This window comes from Scyliorhinus torazame, chromosome 6 (genome assembly GCF_047496885.1).
Source record: "Scyliorhinus torazame isolate Kashiwa2021f chromosome 6, sScyTor2.1, whole genome shotgun sequence".
Lineage (NCBI taxonomy): Eukaryota > Metazoa > Chordata > Chondrichthyes > Carcharhiniformes > Scyliorhinidae > Scyliorhinus > Scyliorhinus torazame.
The window spans coordinates 111,712,797-111,726,559 of NC_092712.1; the positions used below are offsets into that span (position 1 = coordinate 111,712,797).

Here is a 13,763-nt window from a genome sequence, read left to right on the forward strand (position 1 = left end):
TTGATCTAAAAGCAGGTGGGGGAGGGGAGTCAATTCAGGACAATTTAAAAAGAGCAACTTGTAAACTCACTCCCAGAGAGTTCTCCCAGTGAGCCACAGAAGACACAGCCAGAGTGAGACAGAACCAAGAGTGAGTTTGGGAATTTGAATCTATGTGGGAATTGGAAGCTGGGTGGGGAGGAGGTGCTTTTTAACCCTGGTAAGTGACTGGTAAGTAATGTTTCTGTTTTCTTTTTCTTTTCATTGGTATATTGATTTATTTATTTTCTTCGTTGTTTATTTATTTATTTTATTTTTTCGGGGGGAAATTGTAATTGTTGAAGTTAACCGAAGGTTTAAGACATGGCAGGAGATCTCAGACCCGTGTCATGCTCCTCGTGTGCGATGTGGGAGCTCAGGGACACGTCCACTGTCCCTGGCTCCTTCACGTGCAAGAAGTGTGTCCAGTTGCAGCTCCTGTTGGACCGCTTGGCGGCTCTGGTGCTGCGGATGGACTCACTTTGGAGCATCCGTGATGCTGAGGACGTCGTGGATAGCACGTTTAGCGAGTTGGTCACACCGCAGGTGAAAGGTACTGAGGGAGATAGAAAATGGGTGACCAAAAGATAGAGCAAGAGTAGGAAGGCAGTGCAGGTGTCCTCTGCGGTCATCTCCCTGCAAAACAGATATACCGCTTTGGATACTGTTGAGGGAGATGGCTCACCAGGGGAAGGCAGCAGCGGCCAGGTTCATGGAACCGTGGTTGGCTCTGCTGCGCAGCTGGGCAGGAAGAAGAATGGCAGGGCTATAGTGATAGGGGACTCAATTGTAAGGGGAATAGACAGGCGGTTCTGCGGACGCAATCGAGACTCCAGGATGGTATGTTGCCTCCCTGGTGCAAGGGTCAAGGATGTCTCGGAGTGGCTGCAGGACATTCTTGGGGGGGGGGGGGGGGGGTGAACAGCCAGCTGTCGTGGTGCACATAAGCACCAACGATATAGGTAAAAAAAACAGGACGAGGTCCTACAAGCTGAAATCAGGGAGTTAGGAGTTGAACTAAAAAGTAGGACCTCAAAGGTGGTAATCTCAGGATTGCTACCAGTGCCGCGAGCTAGTCAGAGTAGGAATGTCAGGATAGATGGGATGAATGCGTGGCTCGAGAGATGGTGCAAGAGGGAGGGATTCAAATTCCTGGGGCATTGGAACCGGTTCTGGGGGAGGTGGGACCAGTACAAACCGGACGGTCTGCATCTGGGCAGGCTTGGAACCAATGTCCTAGGGGGGGTTTGCTAGAGCTGTTGGGGAGAGTTTAAACTAATGTGGCAGGGGGATGGGAACCGATGCAGGAGGTTGGAAGGTAGTAAAACGGACAGAAACAAAAGGCAGTAAGGGGGAAAGTGTAAGGCAGAGAAGCCATAGTCAAAAATCAAAAAGGGCGACAGTACAAGGTACAGTGACTGAGGGGAGCTCAGTGAATAGGACCAGGAATACTAAAAGGAATAAAACGGGAAGTGAAAACATTAATGGTAAGCGACGCGGCAGGTTGTTACATGAAGATATGGGTTCAACGACAAGGAAAATTAGGAGAAAGGTTAAGAGGAAATACAACTTAGGAGAGATTACTGATCGAGGTGTTAAGATTCAGAACAGAGGTAAAAAAGCCAACATAAATGATCTTGTAGTAATGGATACTCCATTAATCTTTCTTATTGTCACAAGTAGGCTTACATTAACACTGCAATGAAGTTACTGCGAAAAGCCTCTAGTCACCACATTTGAGAATAAACTTGCAAGAAATATAAAAGCAGAGTAAGACCTTCTAAAAGAGTACTACAGAATGCAGTCGCACAGAAGGACCTGGGTGTCCTTGCGCACATTTTGAAAAGTTAGCATGCAGAGACAGCAAGTGATTGGGGAGGCAAATGCAATCTTGACCTTTATTGCAGTGGGGTGGAGTAGGGAATACAGAAGTAGGGAATTCTTGTCGGAACTGTACAGGGCATTGATGAAAGGTGGTCTTATTGAAACCTATAAGATTCTGAGGGGACTTGATAGTTTTGATACTGAGAGGATGTTTCCTCTTAAGGGGGAAAAATACTTTTCACTGTACTTCGGTGCATGTGACAATAAATCAAATCAAATCTGGAACTAGCAGGCACAGCTACAAAATACGTGATTTCCAATTTAAGATTGAGATGAGGAATTTATTTTCTCAGAGTTTGTTTAAGGGCAGCACGGTAGCATTGTGGATAGCACAATTGCTTCACAGCTCCAGGGTCCCAGGTTCGATTCCGGCTTGGGTCACTGTCTGTACGGAGTCTGCACATCCTCCCTGTATGTGCGTGGGTTTCCTCCGGGTGTTCCGGTTTCCTCCCACAGTCCAAAGATGTGCGGGTTAGGTGGATTGGCCATGATAAATTGCCCTTAGTGTCCAAAGTTGCCCTTGGTGTTGGGTGGGGTTGCTGGGTTGTGGGGATAGGGTGGAGGTGTTCACCTTGGGCGGGGTGCTCTTTCCAAGAGCCGGTGCAGACTCGATGGGCCCGATGGCCTCCTTCTGCACTGTAAATTCTATGATATGATAATCTATGATCTTTGGAGTTCTCTCCCTCAGCTGTGGAAGCTGTGTGATTGAATGTATTCAAGAGTTAGACAGATTATTGATCTGCAAATGAGTCAAAGGGGTAGACAGGAATGTGGGGTTGAGGCTAGAATTAGATCAGCCATGATCTTATTGAATGGCGAAGCACTCTTGAGGGGACCAATGGCTACTCCTGATATTAATGCATATGTAAGCCCAGAGAGATTTCTGAAAGCTCAATGTAAGAAAGAATGAAATAGAGAAAATAAGGCAAAGGTTACTCATGCAAGATTTGAATAAAAGGATGGAGGCACATTTAGTGCAATTTCTTTAAAGATTTTTAAATAGGTTCTTCTTCAGTTCTCTGCCTGAAGGCAGATCCAACCCGGCATGCCACAACCTCCACCCCAGGTATGGAAGAGAGGCAAGTGGCAAATGCACCCCAGCTAGAATGGAGACCAACCCAGGAGTCAGAGTTGCTTCAACAAAATGCGCTTTGCACATGTTTACATGGATGTATTTTGGAATGATGGATGGTGATGGTAGAAGCTCCAATTTCTTTCCATCACATGGGTAATGCGAAATCCCTCCAAATCTTAGCCCCTGTTGTTGGCAGGATTTACAAATTAGTAGCTGTTTGGCCGCATTATTAACACACCTTCCTTGATCATCAAATGAGACTTCAACCCGGAGCTCTCAAAGAGTTTAATCAATTCCATTTAACTTTATTTAATTAAAACTAATCAGTATGCTGGCGAAACTGAAACAGTGCGATTTCAAACTTTTTTGATCGACACATAGAATGCTAATTATATCCAAACAATATGATAGTCTTTACAATATATACCAGATGTCATACAGAACTAAAATCTGATGTTAGCATTAGACAGTCAGACATTCTCTATGTATTAATCAGTAGAATTTTTCTTCAGATAGCTTTGTATGGAACATCCAATAATATGTGTGCACAAAGATACATTAACTTAATGACCCAAGATGTTGGGTTTATAGCAATGAAAAGAAAGCTAGATAGCAGCATATGTTTCTCTGCACACTGAAGGTTTTTGTACTCTACTGCATTAGTCATGACTGTACTTTGAACTACTGATCCAATATATTTATCATACATTCTAGGACATCATAGCTGGAGTAATTTTGAGTAGTGCTTTTATTATAATCCAATTGTAAATAGATGCAATTTAATTACTGTTCAATTTACTATTTATAATTACTTTCAACATACCACAAGCCAGTATGGGCTTAGAGGTAATTTTTTTCTTTTTCTGTGTCTATTTAGAGATGGTAAGAATCAATTATCCTTTTTATATTAATATCTCCAAATTTAAGTTCCCACCCTTAGCCTATTTGAAAAGGCCTTTTCTTAACAATTCTTGTGGATTTGTATATGTACCAATTGAATATCTACAATGGACCTACCAAAAAACACTCCCATGGAAGTAGATAGATTTTTTCACAAGATTCTGAATTCAGTGGATGCTCTACTATATAGATTATTAATGCTTTAGATTACCGTATTAAAAATAACCAACTGCACAAAAATAAGAATACATTTCATTGGCCTCTTCTAAGGAGAAGCCAAGAAGACAATAAAAAGGAAGCACGAGTTTGCATTTGTAATGTTATTACGACAGTGACTTGAAAAAGGACAAACAAAGATTACTAATTTTTACTCAACAACTCAAACGTTCACTAGCTCCATAAGACTAAAAGTAAGGATTTAAGGACATTTGAAGTTGTATGAGGATCATTGTTTCTTGTCTCCTGCAGTTTACATCTTTCTTTCTAAAATCTGAATTGAGACTTTCACCTCTAAGCATAAAATGTTTATTATCCATGCTTCATTCTAAGATCACTTCCATAATATATTTGGCTTCCATCTATAATGTAATAAATCAAATGATAATTATTTCATTCATACATATATCAGACTAGTTGACTTTAAATTGACTGTCATTTTGGCATTATAATTTTTTAGCAAGGAGATCATTTCAATACTGAATTATTTCCATAATTGCTAGCAGCAATTGGGATTATTTTTAAATGTCATCTTTAATTTTTCATTGTGCTGTAAATTAGTTTCTGAAGAGAGAAAAGTGATACTAAACCGACTCGGTCATAAATATAAATTGAAGATAAAATTAAATGGGTGAGGAAAATTCTTCATAGAATCCTAGAATCCCTAATGTGCAGAAGGAGGTCATTCGGCCCATCGAGTCTGCAGCGACCCTCTGAAAGAATACTACACCCAAGCTCAATCCCCTGCCCTACCCCAATAACACCTTAATCTAACCTCCACATCTTCTTTGCTGATGAGCATGTACAACTGAAGTGATTTGTTGTTTTGCAACTCAAAGGTTGCTTTTATAATCTTACAATTTAGCTTGACAAATTATAGGTGGGCATGGGGATGAGAATCATTCGTACTAGCCCTTTTGGTATATATTTGTTATTACTTAGATTTACCTCTTTGGTATTTGGAACTGTTTAGTACAATAGAAAGCAGATGTGATAGAAGATAGCAGGAATAGGCCATATAATCCCTCGAGTTTGCTCCACCATTCGTTCAGATTATTATTAATCTTTGAACTCAACTCCACTTTTTGCCCCGTCCCAACATCTCTTAGTGCCCAAAAATCTTATCACTCCTGGCCTTGAACATATCCAACGACTGAACAGCCACAGCCCTCTTGGGTAGAGAATTTCAAAGATTCATGACCCACTAAGTGAAGAAATTTCTCCTTAGTTCGAAGTAACCTACCATTTATCCTGAGTCTATGGCCCTGAGCACTAAACTCTGCAGACAGGCAAAATAGCCTCTTAGCATATAACCTATCAAGCCCTCAGAGTATTGTATGTAATTTGCACAGTCAAGATACTTATTCACACCAGTGCATTATACAAGAATGCTGTACAAGAAAGAACGCTGAGCAACTGAAATGCATAATAGATATGTGGCAAAAATAAAATGACAGAGCACATTGTTGTTTGTGTTAAAAATGGGTGATGCAATTCCAAAATATTTTCGTGCAACAGAAAGAAATGACTTGGATTTTGCAAGACTGATGATGGCAAGGCTGTCAGCATTCGACATTACCACAAGGTAAAACTGATGACAACATCTCGCATCTGTACATGCATACTTGAATGTGGTACCCGCTGTCAAACTGTTGTCAACTGCCCTAGCAGTCTTGGACACACCCATACCTACTGTCATAGCCTCCAAAGTCAGATCAGCCTTCTTGAAAGTGAACGCACAGAAAGCAACGGGTCTTGATGGAGTCCCTGGTCATGCACTTCGATCCTGCGCGGACCAACTGGCCGGTGTGTTGGCAGATATCTCCAACCTCTCCTACTACATTCCGAGATTCCCAACTACTTCAAGAAGACCACCATCATACTGATGCCAAAGAAGAACCAGGCAATGTGCCTCAATGACTACCGTCCAGTGACTTTGACATCTACCATTATGAAGTGCTTTGAGAGGTTCGTCACGAGACACATCAATTCCATAATCCCAGAATGCCTTGATCCACTGCACTTCACATACTGCCACAACCAGTCCACAGCTGGCGCCACCCCTCTGGCCTTGCACTCATCCCTGGAGCATCTCGACGACAAGGACTCCTCCATCAGACTTCTATTCATTGACTACAGCTCCACTTTCAACACCATAATCCCAGCCAAGCTCATATCAAAACTCCAAAACGTAGCACTTAGCTCCTCCCTCTGCAACTAGATCCTCAACTTCCTGACCCATAGTCCACAAACAGTAAGGATAAACAACAACACCTCCTCCACGATCATCCTCAATACCGAGGCCCCGCAAGGCTGCGTACTTAGCCCCCCACTATGCTCCCTATACACACGACTATGTGGCAAAATCTGACTCCAACTCCATCTACAAGTTTGCTGATGACACGATCGCAGTGGGTCAGATCCCGAACAACTATGAGTCAGAGTACAGGAGGGAGATAGCGAACCTATTGACATGGTGCAATGGCAACATTCTCTGACAGCATTTGTGGAGAAAAGGGAGCTAACGTTTCGAGTCTGGATGACTCTTTGCCAAAGCTGATCAAAGAATCACCCAGACTCGAAACGTTGGTTCCCTTTTCTCTCCACCGATACCGTCAGACCTGCTGAGATTGTCCAATATTTTCTGTTTTTGTTTCAGATTCCAGCATCCGCAGTAATTTGCTTTTATCCTTGACCGCAATCTCTCCCTCAACTTCAGCAAAACCAAGCAGCGGGCCATTGACTTCAGAAAGTGAAGTATCGTACTCACCCCTGTCTGTATCAATGGTGTTGAGGTGGAGATGGGTGTCGGCTTCCAATCCCTAGGTTGCACATCATCAAAAATCTGTCCTGGTGCACCAAGTCGACGCTATGACCAGTAAAGCACAACAGCGTATATACTTCCTCAGGAAACTAAGGAAATATGGTGTGTCCACATTGACTCTTACCAATTTTTACAGATGCACCATAGAAAGCATTCTATCTGGCTCCAACACAGCCTGGTATAGCAACTGCTCAGCCAAGACCATAAGAAGCTACAGAGTCGTGAACACAGCCTAGTCCATCAAATGAACCCGCCTCCCATTCATTGACTCTGTCTACACCTCCGCTGTTTTGGGAAAGCGGGCAGCATAATCAAAGACCCCTCCCACCTGGGTTATTCTCTCTTCCATCAGGCAGGAGATACAACAATCTGAGAACTCATACTAACAGATTCAAAAACAGGGCGGTACGTGGCACAGTGGTTAGCACTGGGACTACGGCGCTGAGGACCTGGATTCGAATCCCAACCCTGAGTCACTGTCCGTGTGGAGTTTGTACATTCTCCCTGTGTCTGCGTGGGTTTCACCCCCACAACCCAAAGATGTGCATGTTAGGTGGATTGGCCACTCTAAATTGCCCCTTAATTGGAAAAAAAATAATTGGGTACTCTAATTTATATTTAAAAAAGCAGATTCAAAAACAGCTTCTTCCCGCTGTTACCAGACTCCTGAATGACCCTCTTATGGACTGAACTGATCTCTCCAAGCATGTTCTCCACTAGTACTACTACACTCCGCATGTTTCACCTGATGTCTGTGTATTTACATGGTGTATCTATCGTATGTCCTATGTTTTTCATGTATGGAACGATCTGTCTGGGCTGTACGCAGAACAATATTTTTCACTGTACCTTAGTACACGTGACAATAAACCCAATCCAGTGAAACAGGCATTGCTGTTTTCACTGATGGAATTTGCGTATGTATCACTATAATGGTGTGAACTTGTACTACTTACCCACTAGTCTTATCCTAAGAATGAAAAAAGTTAGGGGCAGTGCAATTAAGAATAGGTAGGTTTTTAGATGGTTCAATGGATCATAATCACTACTCAACAACCTCTATGACCCTGAAAGAAAATGTGTGTGCAGTGTCATTTCCTCAGCAGAAAATTGTTATTGCACAAGAACACAAGTGATAGGAGCAGAAGTAGATACTATGGCCCATTGAGCCTTCTCCGTCATTCAGCATGATCAGGGCTGATCTTTGGCTTCAGCTCCACTTTCCTGTCTGCTCCCCATATCCCTTGATTCCCTGAGAATCCAAAATGTCTGTCCAATCAATCTTAAATATAGTGGAGCATCCATAACCTTCTGAGGTCGAGAATTCCAAAGATTCAAAGAAGAAACTTCTCCCATCTCAGTCCTAAATGATTGATCCTTTATCCTGTACTGTGCTGTGCACCATTCTCCACCTTCTAGATTCCACAGCCAGCGGAAACGACCTCTGTGGCTGCTCAGTCAAGTCTCTTCAGAATATTGTATGTTTCAAGAGGATCATCACTCATTCTTCTGAACGCCAGAGAGTAGTCCCAATTTGCACAGCCTCGCATCATAGGACACCCCTGTCGTCCTAGGGGGCCAATCTAATGAACCTTCCCAGTGCTGCCTCTAATGTAAGCATATCTTTCCTTAAATATGGACACCAAAACTGCATACAGTACTCCAGGTGTGATGTCGTCAAAGCTTTGTACAATTGTAGCAAGAAATCCCCATGCAATGAAGGCCAATGTACATACCGTTTACTTTCACAATTACTTGCTGTACCTACATGCTAACTTTGAGTTCCTTATATAAGCAATCCAAGTCTCTCTGAACATTGACGTTTACAAGTTTAATCCCTTTTTGAGAAATATTCTGCTCGTCTGTTCTTAGGACCCAAATGTATAATCGCACACTTCTTCACATTATACTCTATCTGCTATCTTGTTGCAGATTTTTAAAAATAAACTTTTTAAATCTTTGTTGTTTTTATGCTTTTTCATTAATGTCCCATATATGTCCCAATCTTTTATTTCTCTTCCTGTGTAATGATTGAAGAGTGATTTATAGTTTTTAAATTTCCTGCTCTACAGTCTGTGAGAACTCTTTGTTTTGGTTGAAGAACCTCTCTGCAGCTTGACTTGCTCATAGCCACTGCATTGTCAAGCCTAAGAAGAGTCTGTGGGCAGTTGTACTGTGTTGGATTGCAAAATCCATTCCTTTACCACTCACAGCACAATCAGCACCATTTTGTTTGTTTCAACCTCTACTCATTATTTCTGCTCCCATCATTTTATGCATTGTTCCTTTAAGTTACAGTCACTACTATTATCTTGTGAATTCATTTTGCCCTACCATTTTAAAATATGTGTTGAACTGAACAAAATCCTGTGTGAGAAAAGGAGATGGAGGAAGAACTTGGCTAAAATGGTGGTCCTCATGCTTTTTTTGGACTTGCTGGAATTTCTCCCTTTTGTTAAATTAGACACCTAAATTTCTACTGCCAATAAACTTGCTTCAGTTTTTTAAGTTGCAATAGCTTCATACAATTTTACTATCATCAAATTTCAGCCACAAGATTTTGTTCCTCTTTGTAGATGCTTGCGAGCTAATAGGCAAAATATAGAATTTTAATTTTGGCTGCTTTTTTAACTGTCTGAAAATCTAATCTTTGTTTTTGTTTTTCAGAAGGGCGGGAAAAAAAGCACAATATGATGAAATTCGCAAAAAATACGGTATGTTAGTATTAAGTTGCTTTACTATTTGGCGATCCACAACATTTTATGTAAAATCTGTTCATTGAGTCACAGAATGGTTACAGCACAAAACCCGTTTGTGCTGGATTTCTGAAGGAGCATTTCACCTAGTGCCATTCCCCTGCCTTTTCCCATAGTCCTGCAAATTTTTCCTTTCCACATTATCCAGTTCCCTTTTGAAAAGCTTATTTGAGGCTGCCTCCACTGCATGCTCAAATTGTACATTCCAGAACCAAACCACTCGTTGCAAGAATACATTTTTCCTCACGTCACTGTTGCTTCCTTTGCCCATTAACTTAAATCTGTGCCCACTGGTTCTTGATCCGTCTACAGTTTCTATCTACTCTGTCCTGACGCGTCATGATTTTGAATACCTCTATTGAATCCTCTCTCAACCTTCACTTTTCCCAAGAGAACCATCCCAACCGTGCCAACCTTTCTATGTAACCAAAGTCCTTCATCTCTGGAACCATTGTCATGAATCTTTACTGCACCCTGTCTAATGCCTCTCACATCCTTCTAAAATTGTGATGCCCAGAAGTAGACACATGGCTCCAGTTGAAGCCAAACAAATGCTTTATGCAGGTTTAACATAGCCTCCTTGTTTCTGTACTCTGTGCTCATACTGATAAAGCCCTAAATGCTTTATTAACTGCTCTCTCAACCTGTCCTCCCACGTTCAATGATTGATGTACATATATTTTACACTTCAAAAAAAATATTAGTTACATTAGTTCGATATTAGTAACTGGTTTTGTCCGAATTATTTCAAATCTGAAAAATTTAACTATTACAGATAAATTTCATTCGGATAAGATTGCGCACCAAATACAATGGTTGGATGTTATTAGAAATAATGCCCCAGCTAGGAAGTGATGTAAACTGCATAGCCCAGATTGCTTTTTATTATGTCATCCTCTTGACATAACAGATGTGTATGCTATCAATTCCTCATCACTAGAGTCACTTTGAAATTACAGATAGTAAATAGAATGTATTATCCATGGTTCAAATGTGGAACTTGGTACCACATGGAATGGTTGAGTTCTTTACCAATAGTATCTGCGGTGCAAGATGCAGGAAATTAATCAATTGATGCTGTGACCAACCACTAGATTTCAGTAAAATCCCATTACCTACAATGCTTTCTGAACCTTGGCTTGAAAATCCAGTTCTATAAATGCACCTTTACCCATTACAGTAGCCTTCCTGCTTTTATCTGATGTATTCTTTAGTTGGGGCAGGAGGTAGAAGCTTACCCTCTTGTGTCTGTTAATTAAATGAACTTGGAAATTTAACCCCGCAGCATCTTAGAAAGCCAGCATAAAATTAAATTTGTTCTACCTGAAGGATATTTCTGTCCTTCATGTTAATAGATTTGAGGTAAGTTCCTAAAGCTCATTCAATTTACAACTACTTGAACAAAGTACGTATCCATCTTTTTGACCACTTCGAATCATAGAATCCCTGCAGAGCAGAAGGAGGGCATTCAGCCAATCGAGTCTGTATCAACACTCTGAAAGAGCACCACACCCAAATCATACTCCCCCGCCTTTTCCCACTAGCCCCTTAACCTAACCTACACATCTTTGGACACGAAGGGGCAATTTAGCATGGCCAATCCACCTAACCTACACATCTTTGGACTACGGGAAGAAACCGGAACACCCAGAGGAAACCCATGCAGGCGTGGGAAGAATGTGCAAACTCCACACAGTCACCCGAGGCTGGAATTGAACCCGGGTCCCCGGCACTGTGAGGGAGCATTGTGCCACCGTGCCACCCACTTAATAGATGAATTCTGCAGAAGAAAATACATGGAGATTCCATAGCCACCACCGTGGCCTCAACATGATCAATTTTTAAAGAAACTTTTGTATTGTATATGTAAGTTTCACCATATATTTATGCTTTTATTGTCATGTATGTAAATTTGGTACTTTGAACTTCAATGATAATGTACTTTGATATACATAACATTTGACTCAAATTCTAAAATTTTAAAAAATAAGCCTTGTATGCATATAGAATTTCTTCACGTTTATCAGAAGCATCTGGGGACCGGAAACCCTTTACAATATCAACTAACATGAACGACATTGACTTGTATTGGCAAACCAGTAGCTTGTGCACAGCAAGAACCTACGAACACATACAAGAGGATGAATAGTTAATTTGTTTGTGATGATAGTTGAGGGAGGAATGAAGTTCTCTCTACCGCAAGACCGAAATTCCCGCTACCACAAGACCAAGAGTAGACCATTGAGTTCCTTTAATTATTTCCACCAGTTAATTAGATAATGGCTAATCCATACATAAACTTCATTCATTTGCCATTGATGCTCAATCCTTTGATAACCCTTACCAGCGTCTCATCCAATCTTTGAAGGTAGCCATTTACGTCTTTTTTTTAAGCATATGTGTACCTTGGCTTTAAAATGAGAGCCAAAAAACAAGGAATTATACTAAACCTTAAAAAGTCGAGTGGTTGGGTTTCAGCTCGAACATTGTGTCCAATTTTGGGCACCATGTGTCAGGAAGGATGTCAAGGCCTTGAAGAGAGTGCAAGAGGAGATTTACCCGAGTGGTATTTGGAATGGGACTTCTGTTATGTGGGGAGACTAGAAAGGCTGGAGTAGTTCTCCTAGGTGCAGACGTCATTAGGAGAATTCATAGAGTAGCTGGAAGAAAGTTTCCACTGACTAGATTGGTAAGCAAAGGAGTTTGATTCAGGATAATGAGCAGAAAATTGAAATGAGAGAAGAGAAATTGTTTTAAGAAATAGATTGTTAAAAACTGGAACTAATTGCCTGTGGTGATGATGAAAGATTCAGTATTGTCAAGAACCCGCTGGTGTTATATGGTTTCCCAAAACCAAGCAGGGTAACTTGGAGCACCGATTCTTAGTGGTGTATATTTTCAATTTGGTACACTGAGAAAAGATATGCAAACCAGGGAGGAATAGTCCACTTGTTTGTGATGAATTAATAAATAATGTTTATTAACTTAAAAGAAAAGCACACAACAAGAAGGACTATAAGTACACTTTACACTGATGGCTACACACACACAGTATTACATGAAGTTACTCTTGTTCCCAACTACCTACATTTTCTGAAGTGCCCCTTGTTCCCAAACAACATCCACAATTATATAACTCAGTGACTAAATCCAGCAGATAATTACAATGCACAGGCTATTTGTCCACGTTTGGGAACACAGTCTTCAGTTTCAGCGAAGGTATAACCTCGGTTTGAGTTTTGGATTTTAGACTGCTGCTCTTTTAACAATAATTTGTTTTCAGTGGAGACTGTTTTTTGCAGCTGGGTGTGGCTGTGATGGGAGCTATCGCTACTGTGTTCCTTTCTCCAGTTATTGTGCTGTGCATATATCATTCTTTCACTTTGAGTTCTATTGTGCATCTTGCTATTAAACAGTAAGTGTTTTACCTCGAATCATTGTTGGCGTGGTAGTTGTTCTAGTGACCACTAGCTGTTGATTTACTGTACTAGGTGCTTAATGATTTTTGTGTTATAGTTGATCTGTTGGCTATTTAAATGGTTACATCAAACTGCAAGATGCAGTTGCCATATTGAATTTAAACAATGGATTTTGGAGACAGGTTTTAGCTAAACGAGGACCAATTTAAAATTGAGCGAGTCCAAGTTAGTCCTAAAAGTTTAAGATTAGAAACAAAAAGGATCATTAGTGATCACTGCCTCATCTTCATCTCGCCAATGTTCCCAATCAGCTTACCTACAGGGAGAATTTTTCCTACTCCCTTCCCTTTCCTCCACCCATGCATTCCTTCGATTTGACCAGGAAACCAACTTGCTGACGCCTATGTTAGCTGACAAAAATGCTCCCCTTTCCTCTGATGTTGTCCTTCCCTCAAAATGTCATTATCAACCCATCATGAATAAATAAATCTACTTCGCATTCCTCAATTCTTGAGAAGGCTAGTTCTTGTTTCCAAGGTTCCACAATGCCTCCAGCTTAAAATGTTCATCCACTTATTTAAATCCCTGTATAACCTTCTCCAGCCCTCTAAAACACACTCCCCAACCTGTTCATTCCTCTGATTCTAGCTGTGTGCAGCCGACTCCATTGG

General features: G+C 41.1%; 1 protein-coding gene across 2 annotated transcripts in view; it reads left to right on the forward strand.

The window, feature by feature from the left end:
- The window catches only part of LOC140424957 (pituitary tumor-transforming gene 1 protein-interacting protein-like), a 115,850-nt gene that overhangs the window by 61,174 nt on the left and 40,913 nt on the right, over positions 1-13,763 (forward strand). Inside the window, exon 6 of one of the 2 annotated variants that reach the window (XM_072508680.1) lies at positions 9,585-9,631. In XM_072508680.1, the coding sequence (XP_072364781.1) occupies positions 9,585-9,631 (47 nt within the window). The remainder of the gene's footprint in view (positions 1-9,584; positions 9,632-13,763) is intronic. The other variant, XM_072508681.1, reaches the window with a different exon arrangement.